General features: G+C 57.0%; 1 protein-coding gene across 3 annotated transcripts in view; it reads right to left on the reverse strand.

The window, feature by feature from the left end:
- ADAMTS2 (ADAM metallopeptidase with thrombospondin type 1 motif 2) overlaps positions 1-24138 on the reverse strand; it is a 235399-nt gene that overhangs the window by 97660 nt on the left and 113601 nt on the right. For all 3 annotated transcript variants that reach the window (XM_045394647.3, XM_073994972.1, XM_065547140.1), the window contains one exon: positions 1607-1809. In XM_045394647.3, coding sequence (XP_045250582.2) covers positions 1607-1809 — 203 coding nt within the window. The remainder of the gene's footprint in view (positions 1-1606; positions 1810-24138) is intronic.

Consider the following 24138-nt stretch of genomic DNA (forward strand, 5'->3'; position numbering starts at 1 on the left):
GGGTTGGAAGGCAATATGATGCTAGGGGAAGACAAGATTTTATACCTACCAGTCTCACAGACCCAGCCTGAGGACTTCCTAAGATAATTCAGCATGGCAGGTGCCCAGCGTGGGCTTGGCATGGTCCCATAGTAGGGGCTTAATAATTGTAGCCATTATGGTTTTATTGTTATTATTATTGCATTAAAGGTACGTTTCAAAAATAAGATGAGGTTAATTGTGACAACGCTCTCCCAAATAAAACGAATTTTGCCGACGCGGCGGACTTCAGCCCCCCGTGTGGATAAGGCTGGGCTCCAGAGGGCTCGCGGACTCATGCAATGCCGGTCAAGAGGAAAGTGAGCATGAAGGTGGGGTCTCTTGTCAAGTGTTCAGCTCACTCGCATCCCCTTTTTCCCCCTGAGGTATCTTTTCACCAGGGCCCTGGGGACTCTGACCCATGTGTCAGCTTGGTTCCTGGGGGGGCTCATCCCTGGCCCGAAAAGCAGAGCTGAGAGCAGACTCCGAGCAGACCTCCACAGCCCGCTGCCTGCCTGCAGCCCGGCCCCAGAGGACCTCATTCATCCACAAGTTTGGACACACAGCACGGGGTTCTAGAACTTCCCACCTGCCCGGCTTCCACACCACCTCCAGCCTTCCCTAAGGCCTGGCTTCCTCCTACAAATGCCCCCCTGCCCCCTAACGCCCCACTGGCAGCATCTCACATTCCAGGCCGTGCCCCGGTCCTCCTTCTCACCCCTTCTTTTCCCTGCAGGGCTCAGCCGAGCCAGTCTGCTCCCCTGGGAACCTGCATTTTGAAGACTGGATGCCCCTCACCCCCACAGTGGCTCTGGCCACTTGAGGCAGAGAGAGGAAAGGCCTGCACAGCCTGCACCCACACAGGGCGCAGCATCCTTGCATCTCCCGCTCCGGCTGCGGGGGGTGTGGAACGAGGGAGGTGGTTCTTTAATCTCTTAGCATCAGGCAGACAAGGAGCAGGTGTCCAGAAGACAGAGGTGGGACACAGACACCCCTTTCAATAGCCCAGACTCACAGGGAGAAAGGAATTCGCTCCCCGATTTTCAGTTGCTCCCACTGCCAGCTTAAGGAGGGCCCTGGGTTGGCGTCTGGCCCTCGCTCTAATGCACACTGATCTCTAGACAGAAGGGGGCCTCTGTTCGGAGCCAGAGGAAGGCAGGACTATCTAGCTGGGGCTGAATAACGTCACTTTATGTCTTACTATTAGGTTAGCTTTTTAGGTAAAATGAGGTTTCCTTTTAAAATAATTTTAGTTTTAAAAGTGGCAAACATCGAGAAAACCTGTTTTTCAAATGACCCATAGAATGACATTTGTCATTCAAATGACTGGAGTCTGCATAAAACCGCCTTAGCCTGTAAAGAGCCCACAAGTTGGAATTACTGCAATTTGCAGATGAGAAAACTGAGGTCAGCGAGGGTCAACTTGTCTCACCTGTGGACCCAGAGCGCCTCCCTGAGACTGTGGCACTCACCTCTGGCTAACAAGGAAATCAGCAGAGCCTCGGGGGACGCAGCTGGGCCTCTCTGGCCTGCCCAGCCCCTGGCTGACCCTCCCTGTCCTGCCCCGCCCCTCAGCCCCCCGACTCACGATGTTCATGAGCGTGAGCAGGTACTTCTGCACGTGCTCCTTCCCGTGGAACTGCACCACAGAGTCGTCCACGCCCAGCAGGACCTCGATGTTGTAGTCGTCGTCCGCAGCGTGCCTGCGTGCCCTCCGCCTCGAGCTGTTGACGCGCTCCTCTAGGACGCCCAGGGTGCGGCTGAGGCTGTCCAGGTTGCCCAGGGAGGCCCCTGCCAGGAGAGGACACCATCTTTAGCAGCAGGGCAAACCCACCCGGACACACCGGCACCCACCAGGCGCCAGCTCGCCAGCTCGGCCATCCTCTCATTTAAAACTCACAGCACCCCGAACCTAGGGTATTGTTCCATTTTACAGAGGAAAGCGAGGGGCAGAGGAAGGTGGCAGACACTTGCCAAGCTGTCTCAGACACAGCAGGGCTCAGACAGCACCTCTGTGACTTCCAGGACCGCTCGTTCCCCAGCCCCTGGTGGCAACCCCAGCCACAGCAGGCCACAGTGGCCTCCACACGACGGTCAGGCCTGCTGAGACTGAGAGAGTCCCAGCCCAGCATCACCGTCCGCCTTATGGATCCCAGGGCTGGCACCCAGCCACAGAGAGGCTGGGTGAAGCGGGAGCGGGCAGAGCCGCCTCTTCTCCCCCGAAGGGCTGCCAGGTGCCAAAGGACTGGTGTCCCAGGTGTCACCGCCAGCTGTTACGACTGGGGAAACCGAGGCCCATCCTGGGCTGTGTGTGTTCCCCACTGTCTCCTTGGGCCCCTCCCAGAACTTCCTGCTCAGTCCTCCACTGAAGTGAGGCCCCACACCTCTGGGCCAGGTCCCAGGCCCCTCCGCAGGCGAACTGTACCGCCTCTGGTCTGATTGAAGTGGTCCGAGAGCAAGATGAACCCCTGTGTGGCAGCTCTGCTGCAGTCGGCCCTGGGCAGGCACCGACCTCCTGCCCCCAGGGTGTGCCCCTGGCCACTTGGGGCTGCCATCCTGGGGCGCCCGCCCCGGATATCGTCCCTGCCTTCTGTGCAGTGCGGTTTCTGCTCTGTTCCGTGTCCTGCGGGCCGGAGACTACCCTGGACCAGGCTTCAGTTCCCAGCCCTCCACTGCCCATCTCTAATGGCCACAGCGAGGCTGGCCAGGCTGACCTTCAGCATCGATGGCAGCCCCTGGCCACACTGCCCACTGCCCCCCAAGCCCCAGTGTCCAGGAAGCCCCCATTCCCTTGCACTGGTCTCTGTCTAAGCCAGGTCCCGGCCCCAGGGTCCAGTGTCTCCGTGGCATTCCCCAGGCAGGTCCTCAGAGACTCCTGGCCCGGGACAGACCCAGGGCTGCACGTCATCGTGACATCACCAACCCACAGGACCCCGAGGCCCCTGCAGCTGTGGGAGACCAGCGTCCCTGCCGCACCACCTCTCTACAAAGAGTCTTCCAGAACAACACTTTTCACCCCCAACGCCTCTCTCCTGCTGCCTCTTCCAGGTAGGGGCAGGCACTCCCTCCCTGTGAGGGTGGCCCAGGACAGGCCCTGGGGGCAGAACCAGGCCTCTGCAGGTGGCACGGCCACTCGGACAGTGAGGCAGCCTGGCACCGGGCCCCCATCCCGGCACACACTTCCTCACCCGGTGCTGACAGCAGGCCTCTCGGTGGACTTGGCCGTTTCTGTTTTACAGTTGGGGAGACCCATGGCATCCCAGCGTGGCCAACTCTCAGCCAGGAGCTCTCTCCTTGCACCCTGCAGCCTGGCGCAGACAAGACAGACTGAACACGAGGTTTCAGGCACAAACCTGCAGCCTGACTATGGGCAAGACCAAGAGAGACAGTGGAGGTGCGAGGCAGAGGGCGAGGGCTGGGACAGAAAAGAGGAGTAAGTGGGGCCAGGGCTGAGCAGCTGCTGGGGTTCCAGTACCTTTGGGGGTCCTCGTGCCACCTCCAGCTCCACAGTTCTGTGTCCCCTCAACATACACACACAAGCACACACACATGTACACACACATGCACACACACACGCATGTACACAGCAAGGACTCCCAGGGCCGATCCAGGGACAGGGGCGGGGCGGCAGGCCTGCGGGCAGGGCCGTGTGGAGCTGAGCAGTCTGCTTAGCTGCCTGGATGATTCAGGGCCATCCATGCTCTTCCCAGAGGAAGCGCCAGTGACTTAAGCCTGACAGGGTGGTTGAGGAATCGCCACTCTATTTTTGTACATTTATTTCTTTGCATTTCCAAAGAACAGAGACAGTTCACCTTCAGAATCACCTTGGAAAGCAGAGAGATGCTAATTTCCATAGGAAAGCTCTTCTTCCCCTGGGGAATAGGCCGGACGTTACCCTCTGCCCTTGTCAAGCAAGGGGTCACACACGGCGGTGCCCTCGGCAAAACCAGACCACAGAGGCACCCGCTGAGGCCACGTGGTGCCATTTGGTTAATAGTATTTGAAAATTGGAAGATTTCATGTTTAAAAATTCTAGAACATCCAGCTTCTCTTGAGGAATTAGGAGACGGGGCCATCCCAGGGGAGCCCTGGACTGTGAATTGAGGGGCCACACCTGGAGACAAAACACACAGGGCTTGGCACACCAGGGCCGCTGCCTGCCACCCTCAATGTCATTCTGGCACCAGAAGGCATCACAGTATGTCCTCCTGGCCCTAAGCCCGGAGTCACCATGCAGGGACCCTCCACACACTCCCGTAGGAGGACTGGGGCGCCGCGTTGGGCAGAGCTGGGCTGCGGCACGTCTTGAGGCTGCTTCTGCTGAGCAGGCGGAGTTTTTAACTAAATTGTGTGTTGCAGGCCCATGAAAAAGAGCGAAGGTTTCTAAAGATGCTTTAAAAGTGTCAGTTTCACCTGAAATGGATTTATTATTGTTGCCATCAATATTTTAATCGTGATAATTTTGGGGGGAAATTTGGAAATTATGTTCTAGAGCACTCCTTCTCCACCCAGGACCAGTGCCTAGAGATGGTCCAAGGCCCAAAGGTAAAGTGGGTGAAGAGAGGAAGACAGGGCCTGGGTCACCTGGCAGGTGACAGCCACCCCGAGTCTGGCCCCTGGAAGCCTCAGTCATGTTCAGGCTGGACAGGACAAGGGGAGAGCCCTCAGGCCTGGGGCAACAGGAGCCCTGGCCCAGACACCCTCCTGCCTCCACTGTCCCAAACAGACCCGGCAGTCAGGCTGAAGCCCCAGCTTGTCAATCATGAGTGCCACCTCAGTTTTCCCCACAATAGGATTGACCCTGACCCTGTCAATCACGAGTACCACCTTAGTTTTCCCCACAGTGGGCCTAACCCAAGCCATGAAGAGATTCTGACCACATGCTGGCCCTTGCAGGCTGTTCCCCAGAGTCTTGCTATAAGGAGCTCTGGTCAGTGGGCCTGGCACGGTCCTGAGTAGGCTTCCTAGTGAAGCCGACTCAGTCAACCTTGATCTTGGGCCTGCCCACCTGCACTGGTTGCCTACCTGGTCTAATGGCCCCTGTTCCACTCAGTCCCTCCAAGGCAGGAGGGGGCTATTTGCTGCTCTCCCCTCCTCCCCTGGGAGCTCTCTCTGTTTGTAGCCCAGCCTGTGGTGACCAGGAGCTCACACAGCCTCTGCTCTATCCCTCGGCATTGACCCTGCTTGGATGAGTGGTCAGCGCTGCCCGTCTCCTGTGGAGGCTTTCCTCTGTGTGCAGACTTCCCCACGAGAAGGCGCTGGGCCCCCTGGGGGTGCTGATTGACCAGGCCCCAGAAGTCATGCCCAGGTGGGCTACGGCTACCCTGAAGGGAGGTGTCTGTGGCAGGATCCCATCTTTTAAATAGGTAACACAGAGTTTTTGAGTTCCTGGCATTCCCTGTGCTCGGGGCACCTTCCGGATGGCAGCTGGAAATCTCTTTGCTCACATCATGGTCAAAGAATGACACTGTGGGAAGAACTCCAGAGCCATCCTGTTTCAGAGTCTCTAGAGTGGAACAAAAAGACTCAATCGAAGAGTCAATCAATAAACAGGGAGAGGATGGAATGAGTGGAAGCAGCAGTTCTGTCCAGGGAATTCCGGCAGGGGAACGGGTGGGTCAGAGCAGCCGTGGGCTCATCCAAAGTGCTATAGCGCACAGGGCACGTGGGCAAGGGCTGCACCTGCCAGCATCCTAGGCATGCCCCAAGTCTCCAGGCAGGGGTGTGTGCACAGCCCTTCACAGTGACAAAGCTCCATACCCCCAGCAGCCATCCGATCCCCTCACCAAGGTGCAGGCTCGTCCCCATCAGCATATCGTCCCATTTTAGTATCAAGGAAACAACCAAGGAGCAGAAAAATTACACGAGTCGGACAAGCCACACCACCAGAAAGGACGAGTGGGCATGTGCGCAGGCCTCTGGGTCCAACGTTGTCCACATGCCCAGAGCCTTCCTGTACTTCACCAGCACTGAGGGGTGATTTGTGGGAATAAAAATTGTAGAAACAAGTATGATTAGCCTAGAGAAGAGAAAACCTGGGACTGAGTCTGTAACCTTGGGAGCATTGTGGGATGGTGCGGGCTCTGAGGGCAGGTGCAGTGAGCAGGCGTGGACCCTGAGAGAGGGTGCAGTGGGCAGGTGTGGGCTCTGAGGACAGGTGTAGGGGGCAGGTGTGGGCTCTGAGGGCAGGTGCAGTGGGCAGGTGTGGGCTCTGAGGACAGGTGTAGGGGGCAGGTGTGGGCTCTGAGGGCAGGTGCAGTAAGCAGGCGTGGACCCTGAGGGCAGGTGCAGTGGGCAGGTGTGGGCCCTGAGGGCGGGTGCAGTGGGCAGGTGTGGGCTCCGAGGGCAGGTGCAGCGAGCAGGCATGGACCCTGAGGGCAGGTGCAGTGGGCAGGTGTGGGCTCTGAGGACAGGTGTAGGGGGCAGGTGTGGGCTCTGAGGGCAGGTGCAGTGAACAGGCATGGGCTCCGAGGGCAGGTGCAGTGGGCAGGTGTGGGCCCTGAGGGCGGGTGCAGTGGGCAGGTGTGGGCTCTGAGGGCAGGTGCAGCGAGCAGGCGTGGACCCTGAGGGCGGGTGCAGTGGGCAGGTGTGGGCTCTGAGGACAGGTGTAGGGGGCAGGTGTGGGCTCTGAGGGCAGGTGCAGCGAGCAGGTGTGGACCCTGAGGGCGGGTGCAGTGGGCAGGTGTGGGATCTGAGGGCAGGTGCAGCGAGCAGGCGTGGACCCTGAGGGCGGGTACAGTGAACAGGTGTGGGCTCTGAGGGCAGGCAGGGGCTTTGCAGTGCTAAGGGCGGGTGGGTGTTTGCTGTCCCCTGTGCGAAGCCCAGGCCTATGCCTTTTCGGGGCTGGCCTCTTCACCTGGGATGCCCTTTCTGCTGCTGTTGGCCAAATTTAGGCCGCCTGGAAGACCCAGAAGGAAGGGAGCCCACTGCCTTTCGTGGGACTCAGAGCTCTTGGAAGACAGGAGCATGTTCTGCCCCTCTCTGCCTCCTCCACGCCCCACTGCGTGTCACTAGGGGAGGACGGGGACAGGGGCTGGGGCAGGGATGCTTAAAACCTGAGGACAACACTGTTCAGTGACAGGGCAGACTGCTGTCCCCTCTCCATGGGATGACCACCCCTTCATTGCTCTCTTCCTTCAGGTATCTGCTGAAATGTCAGCTCCTCAGGGAGAACTTTCCTTATTTCATCCTAAACTGAAATCACCCCTCCCCTGATTTCTCCCAACAGCACCTCGTGCTCTTCCTTCCTGCGACGCTCCACCACGGGCAGGTCTTGTCTCATTTGTGAATTTGCCTGGGCATTAACTGACTTTCCCTGTCAGATAGAGAACCCTGGGGGATGGAGACCATGGGGTCTGGTGTGCCTCAGTTTCCCCAGTGCCCCACGGGTAAGTGCATGGCTGTGAGGGGCTGGAGCCACGGCAGAGAGATGCTTTGGGAACAGAGGGCCCAGCAGAGGCGAGCTGGGGGCCTCTGGGGAGTTGGGAACTGGGATACGAGAGGCAGGTGCAGCAGGGCCAGAGGGGCCACACTGGGGGGTGGGGAGCCGAGACCAGGAGCAAAAGTGTGGTGATGGTTGGAGGAGTATGAGATGGAACAAAATCCAGCTACAAATTACTTGCATATGGAATAACCAAGTCGAAGTGACCAGGAGGAGCTTAAAAAAAGTGGGGCAAAGAAACATGTACCATGTAATCGCCAACCGAGGCATTTAAGGAGACAAACTGATAAAACAAACAACTCATGGGAAAAAATGTAAAAGATACGGAAGTTTATGCCCCTAAGAGCTTCAACCTGATGCAAGGAAGAAGAGACAAGGCCACAGTGATAGGAGCGCTGTAATACATTTATTCCAGACAAGTTTGATACAACATTAGGTAAGGATAGAAACTATTGGAATTAATAGGAAAACCTAATGTTCAGACCCAACAACCAGAACCATGCCCTTGTCAAGCACACACGGGAGAAGTGCCACATTTTACCACACATTAGGGCACAAAACTCAAAAATCATGCCCATGATCACCATTACTGAGACAAAATCAGAGACAACAATAAAACCCTAAACCCTAAACATCTGAAATTAAAAGCACAGTTCTAATGGGCCTAGACTAAATGGAAAATGTACTTCCACTCATGGCTCAAGTAGAAAACCTGAATAAACCAATAACCTCAGAAGAAATTGAAAGAGTAATCAAAGAAATGCTTCCATAGAAGAGTTTAACCAAACCCACGAGGAATAGATACTTCTCACCTCACAAAAAGTAAGTATGCAAAGATCAATACTTTTCTTGAAGACAGCAATAACCAGCTAGAAAGTAGAGTGGAAAAAAGAGCTTATCAACTATAAGAACAAAACTCCCGAGTATCTAAGAATAAACAAAAACTAATAAATGTTCAAAGACTACACAAAAAGTAGTATAATATAGTCTAAAATCTCCAAAAACACAAAAGAAGACCTCAGTAAATGAAGATACACTGACATAATCCTGGACTGGAAGCTGACCCTTCTCCAAATAAATCAAGAAATTTAACATAATCTCCATCAAATAATTGTTAAAACCCAACAAAGTGATTCCAACATTCATCTGGAAGACTATACGTGACACCAGACAGAAAAATAATGGAAAAGAATCATAACGAGGAGGTATGTGTCTTTCAAATTAATGCAATGTATTATAAAATAATGTTAATGAAAACATAGTGATGTCAGATCAATGGAGCTGAATAAAACTTCCAAAAACAGGCTGGGCGCGGTGGCTCACGCCTGTAATCCCAGCACTTTGGGAGGTCGAGGCGGGCGGATCACCTGAGGTTGGGAGTTTGAGACCAGCCTGGCCAACATGGAGAAACCCCGTCTCTACTAAAAATACAAAATCAGCCAGGCGTGGTGGCGTACGCCCGTAATCCCAGCTACTCAGGAGGCTGAGGCAGGAGAATAGCTTGAACCCGGGAGGCGGAGGTTGTGGTGAGCCGAGATCATGCCATTGCACTCCAGCCTGCGCAAGGAGAGCAAAACTCCATCTCAAAACAAAACAAAACAAAAACTTCCAAAAACAGACCCAAGAATATGGGGGTTTCCAGGGAAAAACTGAACACAGATATCTGATTTGGCTCCTTTCTACAATCCCATGAAAAGTTTAGTAAAGAAATTTAAAAAGAAATTTAAAGTCACAAGCCTACAAGGATAGCGAGAGCAGGAGGGGAAGAAATAACGAGGGAACTGTGGGAGGCTGGAAACAGATGGGCAAGTGGTAACAGACTTGGTATATCAAGAAAGTTGAATCCCAGGCTGGCCACGAAGACAGCCACATTCTACAAAGTCTCCCAGAGAATAAGAAAAGGGGAAAATCAGGTGACAGGAGAGGTCATAGACAAAGAATTGGAATCAGCATGACTCAGAGTTCTCAAAAGCAGCATTAGATGCAAGAAAACAGTGGAGCAAGGCCTTCAGAATTCTGAAGGAAAATGATTTCCCAACTGGAATTCTGTACCCAGACACGTTCCCCATCAAGAATGAAAGTGGAATAAGGACGTTTCCAGACATGTCAGTTCTCAAAAGATTTACCTAACAAGCACTCCTCTCAAGAAGCTACTGAAAGGTGTGCTCCATTGAAAAAAAAAAAAAAAAAAAAAAAAAAGGAAGAGTAAGACATAAGACACAGATACAGAAAATGGGCAGAAAATGGGAGCCCAACACATAAGACATGGCCTGGGAGGCCCATGGAGGGTGGTGAGAAGTGACCCTGGGGTGATGGCTCTGCACCAGACGTGGAGGGCGACTGAGCCATACTGAGCAGTGTGACCCATGGGTGAACGATCTTCACAAGGCCCCACCTCCATCAGGCCAGCTGTAGCCCGGGGTCAGAACGCCCAGGAGAGCCTGGCCTAGGTTCTCGGCAGTACTTGGCTTGGCCATGTGCCGATGAGGGGCGCTCCCATCCTCTGCTGAGGACACACAACCTCACAGAAGTTCCCAGCTTTCCCCCCACGGAGAGCTGAAGGCAGGCCGTGGTGAGCTTAGAAGCAGGATGTACAGGGCAGCCCCCTCCCTCTGATCGTATTTCCGCTGCAGGTCCAGCGCCTGGTCCCCACCTTGGCCCTGCCAGGTGCCTGACTGTGCTGAGTCCAAGATTCCCTCGAGACCTTGCTCATGACTTCCCCAGGAGGGGCCTTGTCAGCTCCCAGAGAAGCGGGAGTCAGACCACGACCTGGAGACTGATCTGCTCGCCTCCGGGAGCCTCCGTCCAGCGGGGGCAGTGCCGCCCTCTCTTTACACTGCCAGTGTGTGCCAGCTCTCTGCTTTAATATTAATCATCTTTGATACTCATTTGCATGTAATTATAAATAGCTGCTCAAGTAGCCATATAGTAAAAAAAATTAGTAAATGATAAAGGTAGCAAATGGTGCTAGGAAACGGTGGAGGTGGGGCAGGCCGGGACAATCTGGCAGTCCGGCACTACTGAGGGGATAATGAGGAAGAGCACCATGTGGCTCATATCCTAAAGACACAGGATGTCTATTGGATATCCCAGTGCCCTCCTCGGGCTGACCCTCGGCCCATGTGCCACTGTTCGCCCCATGGACTGCCTTGCAGATGGGCAAACTTGCACAGGTCTGTAAGGAGGCAATGGGGAGCTGCCCCTCGCAGCATTGCTTGGGTGGAGTGAGGGGAGCTGGAAATAACACAGGGGTCATCCGTGCGTGAGAGGAGAGGCAGATGTGGTGGGGGCACCCCACAAAGTGCACCAAAGTTAGAAGTTTGAGATCTACATAGATGGATGGATCTTAAAAACAGAGAGCCAAGTGCAGAAGGTAAGAAACAGAATGAGATAGACACTTCAGAGTGACTTATATAAATTACGGATACACAGACACAAGACAGCAACACTCACGTTGCAAAATTGTACGCTAACAAAAGGATACCCTTTGATCACCTGAAATGGTTGCTCATTGCAGGAGAAAAGAAGAAGAAAGCGAGCAGGCTGGGGAGACAAATGGCTTTTGTTTGTTTCTTTCTTTGTTTTAACGATGTTAGGACAACTGGTTAGAGGGAGGAAAAGGTCAAATTTTGGCCTCATGCCGTAAGCAAAAACAGATTCCTAGTGGATGAGATGATCGAAAGGAAGTCATAGAAGTGCTAGAAGAAAATGTAGCTAGGCACCTTTTTATAATCTTGCTGTTGGGCGGGCTTTGGGTTCCAAGCCTAGGGCTCTTTCCCAGTCCTCTCCTTGGCTGCCCCAACCCCGTGAGCCGTTTCCCACTGTGTTGGACTCTGCGGGCTGAATGCGTGGGCAGATGGCACACTTGCTAGGGGATGGTGTGAGAGTGGACGGGTGCACACTTGCTAGGGGACGGTGTGAGGGTGGACGGGCACACTTGCTAGGGGACGGTGTGAGGGTGGACGGGCACACTTGCTAGGGGACGGTGTGAGGGTGGACGGGCACACTTGCTAGGGGACGGTGTGAGGGTGGACGGGCACACTTGCTAGGGGACGGTGTGAGGGTGGACGGGCACACTTGCTAGGGGACGGTGTGAGGGTGGACGGGCACACTTGCTAGGGGACGGTGTGAGGGTGGACGGGTGCACACTTGCTAGGGGACGGTGTGAGGGTGGACGGGTGCACACTTGCTAGGGGACGGTGTGAGGATGGACGGGCACACTTGCTAGGGGACGGTGTGAGGGTGGACGGGCACACTTGCTAGGGGACGGTGTGAGGGTGGACGGGTGCACACTTGCTAGGGGACGGTGTGAGGGTGGACGGGTGCACACTTGCTAGGGGACGGTGTGAGGATGGACGGGCACACTTGCTAGGGGACGGTGTGAGGGTGGACGGGTGCACACTTGCTAGGGGACGGTGTGAGGGTGGACGGGCGCACTTGCTAGGGGACGGTGTGAGGGTGGACGGGCGCACTTGCTAGGGGACGGTGTGAGGGTGGACGGGCGCACTTGCTGGGGGACGGTGTGAGGGTGGACGGGCGCACTTGCTGGGGGACGGTGTGAGGGTGGACGGGCGCACTTGCTGGGGGACGGTGTGAGGGTGGACGGGCGCACTTGCTGGGGGACGGTGTGAGGGTGGACGGGCGCACTTGCTGGGGGACGGTGTGAGGGTGGACGGGCGCACTTGCTGGGGGACGGTGTGAGGGTGGACGGGCGCACTTGCTGGGGGACGGTGTGAGGGTGGACGGGCGCACTTGCTGGGGGACGGTGTGAGGGTGGACGGGCGCACTTGCTGGGGGACGGTGTGAGGGTGGACGGGCGCACTTGCTGGGGGACGGTGTGAGGGTGGACGGGCGCACTTGCTGGGGGACGGTGTGAGGGTGGACGGGCGCACTTGCTGGGGGACGGTGTGAGGGTGGACGGGCGCACTTGCTGGGGGACGGTGTGAGGGTGGACGGGCGCACTTGCTGGGGGACGGTGTGAGGGTGGACGGGCGCACTTGCTGGGGGACGGTGTGAGGGTGGACGGGCGCACTTGCTGGGGGACGGTGTGAGGGTGGACGGGCGCACTTGCTGGGGGACGGTGTGAGGGTGGACGGGCGCACTTGCGGGGGACGGTGTGAGGGTGGACGGGCGCACTTGCTGAGGGACGGTGTGAGGGTGGACGGGCGCACTTGCTGGGGGACGGTGTGAGGGTGGACGGGCGCACTTGCTGGGGGACGGTGTGAGGGTGGACGGGCGCACTTGCTGGGGGACGGTGTGAGGGTGGACGGGCGCACTTGCTGGGGGACGGTGTGAGGGTGGACGGGCGCACTTGCTGGGGGACGGTGTGAGGGTGGACGGGCGCACTTGCTGGGGGACGGTGTGAGGGTGGACGGGCGCACTTGCTGGGGGACGGTGTGAGGGTGGACGGGCGCACTTGCTGGGGGACGGTGTGAGGGTGGACGGGCGCACTTGCTGGGGGACGGTGTGAGGGTGGATGGGCACACTTGCTAGGAGATGGCACGAGGGCAGACAGGCACACTCACTAAGGGATGGTGCAATGACAGATGGGCACACTTGCTAGGAGATGGCACGAGGGCAGACGGGCACACTCACTGAGGCACCTGCACTCAGACAGAGGTGCTGTGCTACTGCCTCAACCTGCCAACCACATGGATGGGAACAAATCATCCTCTTTTTCCAGTGCTTAGGCGTGCCCAAAACGTAAGTCCTCATAACCGCCCTGCAGAGCCAGAACTGCCATATTGCCCAGGGGAGGAGAGGGAGGCTCAGGAAATTAGACTAAGGCCATGACGTTGGCAAGTACCCAGGCCAGAATGCCAGCCCAGTTCCTGCTTACAAGCACTTCCAGGGCCTGCAGGGGCCACCGCCGGGCCCAGGAGGACCAAAGTCTGGAGCACCAGCAGCCTCTCCTCCAACATGGGGAGGCCTACTCAGGGGAGGTCAACGGGAGCAAGGTCATCCCCTCCATTTGCTACCAACCAAGAGACAGTCGCTCTGGCTGCGCATTCCCCTAAAGATCATCATTAAGATGAAATATGTGTATGTGGAAGTGTAATCAGGACACGGCAGAAAGCCCTGTTTGGAAGCAGTCAGGCTTTTTGGAGGCTCTGGGAAGCAGAAGGCAGGCTCAGCCCCACGGGGGCCATCAGCTCGGAGCCCCACTGGTGCAGTTTATTAAAAGATGCTCATTAGGATTATTTCATCCCAGCCCTTTATAACTTTATTACCGACTTTGAATTAATTTTTGCAACTTCAACAGACGCAGCTCATCCAGTGCCATTTTTATGACCTGAGGTGGATTGGAGGGTGGGGAGGGGCTCCTGGGGCCAGCCTGGCCATCGGGGGCGCATCAGGAACAGCTGCGCCGAATCTCAGGGGCAGCCCTGACAGTTCTCTAACCTCCCACACGATGGGCTGCCCCACGGACAGATGGACGCTCCAGCCCAGCCCCGCTCAGCCTTAGCAGAGCTTCAGGGAGAAAAAGGAAGCACTAAAAAAGGAGAGAAATCCTCTCCGGGCTGGTCCTCGGAACATACCCCCCGCCCGCCACAGCAGAGGACAAAGGACACCTCTCGGTGGCGGACACAGAAGGTCCTGGCCTGCCCAGCACCCGCACACCCTCACAGAGCCACCTGGAGTTGTGCAGCACGGTGGCCTGCCCTGTCTGGCCACCACACCTTTTCTGCTAGTGAACCACGCTCCCCTACGCGCACCCCACATGGCTCACGGGGAGCCAACCCCACTGCACCCCAGCTCCAGGAGTGCCCGAGGGGTCCTGTTGGGCCACTGGAACCCGATGCTGTGTGTTGATGTGCACAGGAAGACTCCCGTGCTTTCCTCTCTGCTGGGAAAATGTGACTCTGGGGCTGCTGGGTACCTCTTTCTCCCAGGAGCAGCAGAGGGGAGAGATGAGGGCAGCCCCGTGTGTGCTGACACCGTTCAGGTCCCCGAATCCAGCTGCGACTGAAGCTGATGCACCCCTGGACATTCTAATTCTTCCAGTCAATTCATTTAGCTTTTCTGTCTCCTGCAACAGCAAGAGTCCTGTGTGTCCTCACAAACACAGACACAGCCAAAAGTGCTGGCCTGAGAGAGACACCATGGTTTGGCTTTGCAGCCAGAGCTCTCTCAAACTATTGAGGCATCAGACCAGGCCACTCTCTTCTGCCCTGTGCTGCACCTTCCAGTGTGGGGCAAGGAGGTCTGCTGTGTATTTAAGTCTATGACCAGAAAAGGGGCCAGGCTTTGGTCCAGCTCCCAGATCCGTGTCCTTGGGAAATGGTGTCCAGCAGAGGTGTGAGGCCACTGAGGTTGAGCCAAGCCAGCAGGGCCATGCTGAGTGACCGGCAGCTGTGTGAGCCCCTTTGAGGTGTCCTGCAGCAAGTCTGGGGGCCTCCTGTCTACAGTCCTCACAGAGGTTCCCAAACACAACTTCCCCTCTTCCTCGCAACACCTGCCAAACTGCTGAGGCTCCTCTGCACCTGCCCCGTGCCACTCTCCAGCGGCCCCTGCAGCCCACCCACCTCCAAGGATTCACGGGGGTCTCGGGGCCTTCAGAGGCTGGGGCGGGTGAGAAGAGCCGCCAAGCCCTGCCCCTGCCTAGCATCTGCTTAAGCCAGGGAGGGTCCCCAGGACCTGCCACAGCCCCTAGGGCTCCAAGCCTTCTCTCTGCTGGGCAGTTGGCCCAGGGAAGGGGAGCTGGTCTGGGTAATCTCACACGGGCACCGCAGCACACGGCAGCCAGGTGGTGGGGGCCAATGGAGAGGCCTGGAGATCTTTTAATGAAAACATTCACTGTGAACTTCAGAACAAAACAAAGATACCCACGGGTCCCAATGGAAGGGAGAACTCCCAGGGATTGTGATCCGAATGCAGGGGAGGTGGGGGCTGGCAAGGGGGGTGCTGGCAGCCAGTGCCACGGGACCCATGTGGCCAGAGCCTTGGCCAGTGGCTTAGCAGATGACAGGTGGAAAATCCCGTCACCAGCCTGGTACGTGCTCCAGAGCCCCCAGTTTGGACATCTGGAAGCGCGGCATTGCTCCCCGGACGGCCTCAGGTACCTCACACTCAGAAAATCCAGGGCCCGGCGCCTCCTCCGCCTGCACGTGCACCTCTGGCTGCACTGCCAGCTGCATCGTCCACCTGGGGAGTGGCGCCCGCACGCAGTCAGGCCCACGCCAGGAGCAGAGCCTGCCTCTCCCTCTCCCTCAAAGCTCCCTCCTCACTCCTCAGGCTCTCTGCAACCCAACCCTCCACCCTCTATGCCTTCTGTGTTGCCCACACTCCTGACTCCAGCAGAATCTGCGCCTCATCCATCACTGCACTCTTCAAATCCAAGTTCCAAGGCATTTCTCTAACCGCCAACCTCAGTTTCCCTTGTTGTGGCCTTCATGTCCTTGGATCATGCAGGGTGGGCGTGGGCCCTGCAGGGGTGAGGTCCTGGTCCCCTGGGAAGGGCCTGCAGTCAGCACAAGCGGGAGGTCTCAGATGCTGCCTGACCCTGTGCAAATGAGGCCCTCTCCTACCCGGCCATGAGCCACGTGCAGGGACTCAGCGCCCGCCTCTGCTCCCTCCTCCTTCCCCACCCCTCCGGATCAGGAGGCCAGGCACACAGTAGTGCTGGGGCCGAGCACAGGCTCTTCCTGGCTGATGGTGGGACCTGGGGCAGCACTGCCCGGTGGGCCACACTGTGCCAACAAGCTGCCTTCCTAGGAGGAAGAGTTCCCCAGATGCCCGGGCACCAGGGACTTCATACCCTCCTGTTTCTTCTTCATGGCAGCCGGTGGAGGGGGCATGGGACCTCTCTATGCAAATGAGGGAACAAGCCCAGGGCCCAGGCAACAGGCACCCCGTGTGACCTCAGCATCTGGCTCTGTTCCCCGCATCCCGAGCTTCCAATGGCCCATGGTGGTGGTTGCATCTGGTCAGCAGCCAAGAGGGAGCCGAAGGTACCGGGACCCTGGCCCAGCTGGAGACCTTGCTGCCGTCACACCCACCATGACCCTGGGGCACAAAGACCCCCCACTTTCAGTCATGGCAGCAAGCACAGTCCCTGTGTCTGTCCAGGGCCTGCTCAAGGAGCAGGAGTGACCAAGGACAACTCCAGCCCTCCCCCATGATGGGGGTGGAAGGGTGGTGGGGTCTGGGGCCTCTTGACGCTCCCATGCCCTGACGTCCCATCCTCCAGGATGCTCCCATGCCCCTGCGACTCCTGCGGGAACAGGGAAACCCCCTGTGGGTGGGCAGTGGCCAGGCTCCCTGGATCTGCCCAGAGAAGAGCCCCCCACAGAGGTGATGCGATGCTCACCACACCCCCCTCAGCTCAAGACCCTGGAACTTCCCAGACCCTCAGCCCTCTCTCCCAGTGAGTGTCAGGGACCCCCTCTCTCCTCAGGTGCTGGGCCCCCAAACCACATGTCCTCCTTCCCTCTGCTCCAGCCCACATGGGGCTGAGGAGCAGGCCTGCCCAACCTTTGTTTCTGGCTTCTCCTGTCCTTCCCACCTGGCTGTGGGATCTTCTCTCAGACCTGCCCCTCCCACGGGTAAATCCCGAGGTGCAGACTCGGAGACGGCACCGAGAGGCCCCCAGGTAGCCACCACTCTGAGCCCAGGCCATGTCATCCAATCCTGCAGGGGCGGGGGTTCCTCCCCTTTGTCTTCCTGGGTGAACTCCACGGGTCCAGAAGCCTGGGGTTGGGGGTGGTGACAGCCCTGGTGGACCCCACACACTCCTGTCCCATGATGCATCCTGCCCTAGAATACCCCAGCTGCGGATGAGGAGGGACGGGCTCCTCGTGCTCCCCGCACAGCACCCGGGCCACGGTGTTGACGAGGCTTAATTGGATCAGCCCTATTTGGAGAAGGGAGGAAATCAGAAATCAGAGTGAGTGCTGAGTCCTGAAAATTTAATCCCCAAGGCAGCCTCACAGGGGCCTTTCCACACCAACTGGGGGGGTGGCAGGGATACACTCCAAGCCCAGATCCCAGGGCCACCCTGAGAACCAGGAGGGGAGGAAGGGCCGCCCTTCCTGCAGAGAAGATGGCAAAGCCCCTGCTCACTGTGCCCCAGCTGCCCCCAACACCACGAGGGCTCAGAAGACTGGACCAGCAGCTGGTCAGGCAGAAACTATAAAAATCATCCTAATTCTACTTTAAAAGCCTGGGGTTTCCTTTTCTTGGCTTAAAAACTGGTGTGACCCTTCCAGGTAGCAGCCAGCAGCAGGCCTGTGGCTCACGGAGATGGGCTGGGTGGGTGGCCCTCTGGCCCGTGCTTGCCAACCAGCTGCCTGCGTGCTCTGCCTGCCCTGCAGAGGTGACGCGGCTGCCATCACGGCCATGCATGTTGTGAACTGACTCCTGCCAAGTCCTGAGAGGGCATCAAGTCTGACAGCAGCCCCCGCAGGGCCCAGCAGCCTCTGAAGCTCCACATCCTTCTCCCAGGGCGGGTGTACTCTCCCCAGAGCGCCTGGTCCTGCTGCCACTGTCTGCCAGGCAACCTCGCCCCCTGCTTCCAGGTCCAGCCTGACTTTCCTCGTGTTTGCAGCAGTTCCTCCCTGCCTGCCCTGGGCCCATGTACCCCACCAGGCCAAGTCACTGTCTCCTTCTCTGGCTCCCAAAACCTTCATTTTCATTCGTTTGTTCGTTGTTCGTTCACTCAAGTATTTTGGTAACTACCATTTGCCAGGGCTTGTGTGGCACCACCTCCAGAAGAGTGCCCTGGGGGGTCACTATCATAGGCTGGCCTACTCAATGATCACTCCTCACACACATGCACACATGCACATGCACGCACTCACATCCACAGCCAACGCACACTCACACACGAATGCACCACAGGCACACTCACGTGAATGCACTGACACACACATGCACACATACACACGAATGCACTTACACATGCACACTCACATGCCAACGCACTTACACACGCACACTCATGTGAATGCACTTACACACTCTCACACAGGCACACTCACACACGAGTGCACTTACTCTCACACAGGCACACTCACACACGAGTGCACTTACACACTCTCACACAGGCACACTCACACACGAGTGCACTTACTCTCACACAGGCACACTCACACACGAGTGCACTCACACACTCTCACACAGGCACACTCACACACGAGTGCACTTACACACTCTCACACAGGCACACTCACACACGAGTGCACTTACTCTCACACAGGCACACTCACGAGTGCACTCACACACTCTCACACAGGCACACTCACACACGAGTGCACTCACACACTCTCACACAGGCACACTCACACACGAGTGCACTCACACACTCTCACACAGGCACACTCACACACGAGTGCACTCACACACTCTCACACAGGCACACTCACACACGAGTGCACTCACACACTCTCACACAGGCACACTCACACACGAGTGCACTCACACACTCTCACACAGGCACACTCACACACGAATGCACTTACACACTCTCACACAGGCACACTCACACACGAGTGCACTCACACACTCTCACACAGGCACACTCACACACGAATGCACTTACACACTCTCACACAGGCACACTCACACACGAGTGCACTTACTCTCACACAGGCACACAAATGCACACGCATACGTTCATCACATGTGAGTGTATATGAGTGCGTGCATGTACATGTATGAGCCTGGGTGTGTGTGAATGTGCATGTCACACGTGTGTGCGTGTGTGAGACATGCCCACTCATGCACACACACACACACATACGTGCACATGCACGCACACACACACATGCTCTACAGTGAACTCCCGGAAGACTGAAGTGGCCCTTGACCCCTCTCTAAGTCCTCGGGTACCCCTATGGGGCTTGGCAAAATGAATAATAAACTGCGGCCAAAAAGCGCCTGTTGGATAAATGGAAAACTGTAGTTATCCTCGTGCTACTTCTGACCGGGCAGAGACAGGACAGGGTAGGAGGAGGCGCAGCGTGGATGCGGGCGGAGTGTGCATCTCCTTGGTGGGAGCAGTTGGCTGTGGAGCCTGCGTCGGTTTCCTTCCTGGCTGTCATTTACAGGGAGAGCGTGAGGGTGGCATGAGGTCCGCGGGGCAGGCGGGTGCTGTGTGTTCACTGCAGTGGGTGCACGCTGCCGCCATCTTCTCCCCTTTTTCTTGGGAGCTGTTGCCATGGCTCCCGGCACATCCTGACATCTGTAGGCGCCATCCTGACAACACGCTGCTGGCCGCAGGTCACTGGGTGTACCTCGTGCCACAGCAACTCTCCCCCAGGCCTCCCTGACCCTCGACCTGCGGGTCCCTGCTAGGCTGGGCATGTTTCCCGATGCCCCATCTCTCTGACCCAGACATATTTTGTTCGCATGTTGAACAGAGAGAAACACTCTCTCTCCCATTTTTCCTTGAAGCGTGCGGCCCTCTTGGCTCACCTTTTGCTTATTTCCTCTTCACTCAGGAATATTTTGCTCTCATGAGAAAAGTCATGTGGGCAGGGGGATGAGAGGGACAGCGGGCCCTGGGCAGGCTGTCTCCAGCCCGAGGTGGCCAGCGGTGGCGAGGAGGGCGCAGGCCCACGTTGCTGGTCTTCTTATTTTTGTAAGGAAGAAAGAAATCTGGATTTGCATGTGAAGTCTCTGATCTCTAAATACTGGCAAGCAACTTAAGAATAATGTAGGTACTGTGCTGCTTGTGAAATGAGCCAAAGCTGGGCCCCCAGGGCTGTCTGCCGCCTCAGCTCCATGCCCTGAGCACCTGTTTACCTGTCTCCTCCTCCATCTGACCTGGAGAGTTTTGAGCACAGTAAGGTTCTGGCCAACCAGAGTGAGTCTGCCTGCCTCTGCCTCACAGCGGCTGAAGCTTCCCGGGCCGCAGTTCACACCCTGCTTTTTTCTCCACATCCCTTTCCCATCTTGAAGGACAGCTCCTGATGGACGTGTTTCACAGTGGAATCCTCACGCAGGGGCCTGAGGAGCACTCCCTGGTTATCCACATAGCAACTAACACTCAGCGGGCACCAGGCTCCTCCTCCCTCTCATGGACTCTCAGTTCAGCCCTACACAGCCAAGGGCCCACCAACATCATGTGTGCTTCAGACAAAGGACTGATTTCCTTAATACATAAAGTGCTCTCACAAATCAACAAGAAACAATCCAGCAATCCAAAACGGAAATGGACAAACGGTATTGATACAAAAGTGCTGGGTGGAGAAGGGCATGCCCCCTTTAAATGATATGGAAGCGGGAAGGGCGTAGTCCCTGGCTAAGGGCTCCACCCTCACGGACCTAGGTGAGGACAGGCACTCTTGCCTTTGCGCCCAAATGTCGCACTTCCCAAGACCACCCTGGTCCACCACGCCCCCATCCTGTGCCTATAAAAATCCCTGAGACCCTAACAGGCAGACGCAGGCAGCCGGACGTCGAGAGGAGCACATGAGTGGAGGAACACACGGGCGGCTGGACGTTGAGAGGAGCGCACCAACAAGCACCGGCAGCTGCAGGCCACCGACCAGCAGAAGCAGAACGAGTTTGGCTGGGGCAGTCAGAGGAGAGCCCAGGCTGCTTAGCGGCCCGACTCCAGGGAAAAACCTTTGCACCCCATCCTCCTTCTGGCTTCCCCATCTGCTGACAGCTACTTCCACTCGATAAAACCTCGCACTCATTCTCCAAGCCCACCGTCCCTGCGCCAAGGTGGAGGATCTAATTGAGCTGGTTAACACAAGCTGCCTATAGACAGCTAAACTGAAAGAGCGCATGTGGCACACGCCCACTGGTGCTTCAGGAGCTGTGAACATCCACCCCTAGACGCTGCCGTGAGCTCGGAGCCCACAGCCTGCCCGTCCCTATGCTACGCCGGAGGTTTGAGCAGAGGACACTGAAGAAGCGAGCCACACCCCCATTGCACGCCCTGCGAGGAGGACAAGGGAACTTTTCCCATTTCAGTATGAGGGGACAGTTCTCAGAAAAGAAAAGACAGCAGCTTTTCTTTTTTTTGTTTTTTTTGAGACAGAGTCTCTGTTGCCTAGGCTAGAGTACAGTGGCGTGATCTCGGCTCACTGCAACCACCGCCTCCCAGATTCAAGCGATTTTCCTGCCTCAGCCTTCCAAGTAGCTGGGATTACAGGTGCCTGCTATCAGGCTCGGTTAATTTTTTTTTTTTTTTATTTTTAGTAGAGACAGGGTTTCACCATGTTGGCCAGGCTGGTTTCGAACTCTTGACCTCAGGTGATCCATCCAACTCGGCCTCCCAAAGTGTTGGGATTATAGGCGTGAGCTACCGAGCAGTGTTTCAGTGTATGAGAAGATGCTCAACCTCACCCTATAATTAAAGAAATAACCTGCATTAGATTGTCCAAATAAAAATGTATGGATCAGGGGTACATGCTGAGAGAAATGGACCCAGCCAACCATCCTAGGGTTGTGGTCATCCTTATCAAATTTGAAAATGCACAAACCTTTTGAACGTGCAATTCCAGTTGTTGAATTTAATCCTACAAATGTCCTCATACAAGTGGCCAAGGAAATAAGTGTAAGGATATCCAGGGCTGCATTATAAGAAACAGTGAATACTGAAAAGAAGTAAAGTCCCCATCAGTCAAGCTCTGGTGAAGTAAGTGATCCACAGGATGGAATACCTTCGCAGAAGGAACGGGCAGATCTGGAAGGGCCGATGTGGAAGATGTCCAAGACATGTTACCTCACAGTCGAGAATGCAGGGGAGTAGATGGTATAGTCTGCAGTGTGCATGAAAGTCATAAAAATGAAAACACAATATCTATAGGACACAAAATCCCTTGAACCAGAGATTCCAATCCTAGGATTTATACGTGTGTGTGCGCAGGACATCCTGAAAGGACACAGAGGAAAGATGTGCAGTGGCTGCCCTGGAGAAAGGAGCTGAGTTCCTGGACAGCTAATGGGAGAGGGATGAGGACAGCAATGAGCATTTCATATGGCTGCAATCCTTAGTCCAGCCAAAAAGCAAGCCACGCACACGCGGGAAAAGCCAGGACTCTCCCAGCAGCCAGGGGTGGAGCTCCCCCAGGGGTCGGGGCAGAGGGAGCCCCCAGTCTGGCCTGCTCCCTGATGACTCTACACTTGGCAGCCGAAGGGGGCCACCCTGACAGTCAGGGCCCAGCTGTGATCTGGGGTGGAACTGGTCTGGCACTGATCTCCTTGGCCTGGCTCTGGGTGCTGGCATGGCGGTATCTGGTGGGCTGCGGGGCCCCCAGCTGGGCCCTCTGAGTGATGATGAGCCTGCTGGGCTGGGACCACAGAGTGAACAGGACCAGCATCCCCTCAACCCCAGACGCCCTCCAGGACAGCAGGGCCCAGACAGAGAGAGGGAACCTGACGCTCACGGGAGGGCTGAGAGGCAGGCAGAGTGGGAAGGGTGTTCCTGACCACGGCCCATGGGACCAGCAATGCAGAGGGCCTAGGAGTGAGGGAAGCCCCTGCTGTGCCAAGGAGGGAAGGCCAGGAGAGGAGAGATGGCCGAGACCAGGGAGGAGGGCAGAAGTGCGGAGAGACTAGAGGGGCAGGGCAGCCCTGGCTTCAGGGAGCAGATGGGGCTGGAGAGGGAGCCAGGAGGGAGGGTGGGAGGCAGGAGAGGCAGCGTGTGGACAAAGGCTGAGAGGCGGAAAGTGGGGCCAGGGAGATTCCAGGTTTCTGACCTGGGCAGCTGGTCACCCTGGGAAGCCGTCCCTGCAAGGGACCCTCAGGAGGAGCCACGTGGGAGGCGGAGAAGGCCGTGTGGGGCATTTGGGCTGAGATTTCTGTGGGGACCCAAGGACAGACACCTGTGAGACACTCAGGCAGGAGTGGTCTGGAGCACAGAGAGAGGGTGGGGGGAGGCCCCAGGTGTGGGCAGCCTCCGGGATGGATCAGTTGCAGGGCACCCCAGTGGCGCACACAGGAGCGGGCCAAGTGCACGGACAGGGCTGTTACTGACTCAGCTCACTCCACCAGGACCTGTCTGGGCACCAGGACCCTGTCTGGGCACCAGCCTGTTTTCTTGTCCTCTCCAGCCAGAGGGACTCGCCCCAGCCTGAGGACCTCCAGGGCCCTGGCCCTTCCCCCTCTCCACCTGCCACAGCCAGAAACCAGTGTGGGTGTGAGGTGGAAGGAGTCTCCGTAGCAAGGCCCAGCTCTTAGGCCGGCCACTGCCTCGCCTCCTGCCTGATGCTGTCCCTCGACAGCAAGGCAGGTGCCCTGAGACCCGGAGGTGCCCCCAGCCCCAGCACCCACCATGCGTGGCTGGGCTGGCTGGGCCTGCCCTTAAGGCAGGCAGAACCCCAACCAAAGCCAGCTGACATCACTGCCTGCAGAGCATCTGGGGAAGGCTCCTATGGGGCTCCAGACCCGGGGCGGTGCCTTCACCCCTGCCTCCTCCTCCAGCATCCGCAACTCTGGAGCTCGGAAGCCTGGTGCTCCTTCCCAGAGGAAGGAGCTGAAGCTCTGGAAATCGGGACTGAAGTCTCCGTGGTGTGCGGCCACCCAAGAACAGCCCAGTCTGGCTGGATCCTGAGCTCCTTCCCCGGCCCGTGCTTGAGAGGTGACAGCCAGCAGGTGAGCAAGCGCCCTGGGTTCTGGTCCCAGCAAAGCCTCCCCCAGCTGTGCGCCTGGGTCAGGCCACCCTCTCTCTGTCAGAGCCTCAGTGTCCTGGTCTGAAAAGTAGGCACAACGCTGCTGGCGACAGC

This window comes from Macaca fascicularis, chromosome 6 (assembly GCF_037993035.2).
Source record: "Macaca fascicularis isolate 582-1 chromosome 6, T2T-MFA8v1.1".
Taxonomy (NCBI): domain Eukaryota; kingdom Metazoa; phylum Chordata; class Mammalia; order Primates; family Cercopithecidae; genus Macaca; species Macaca fascicularis.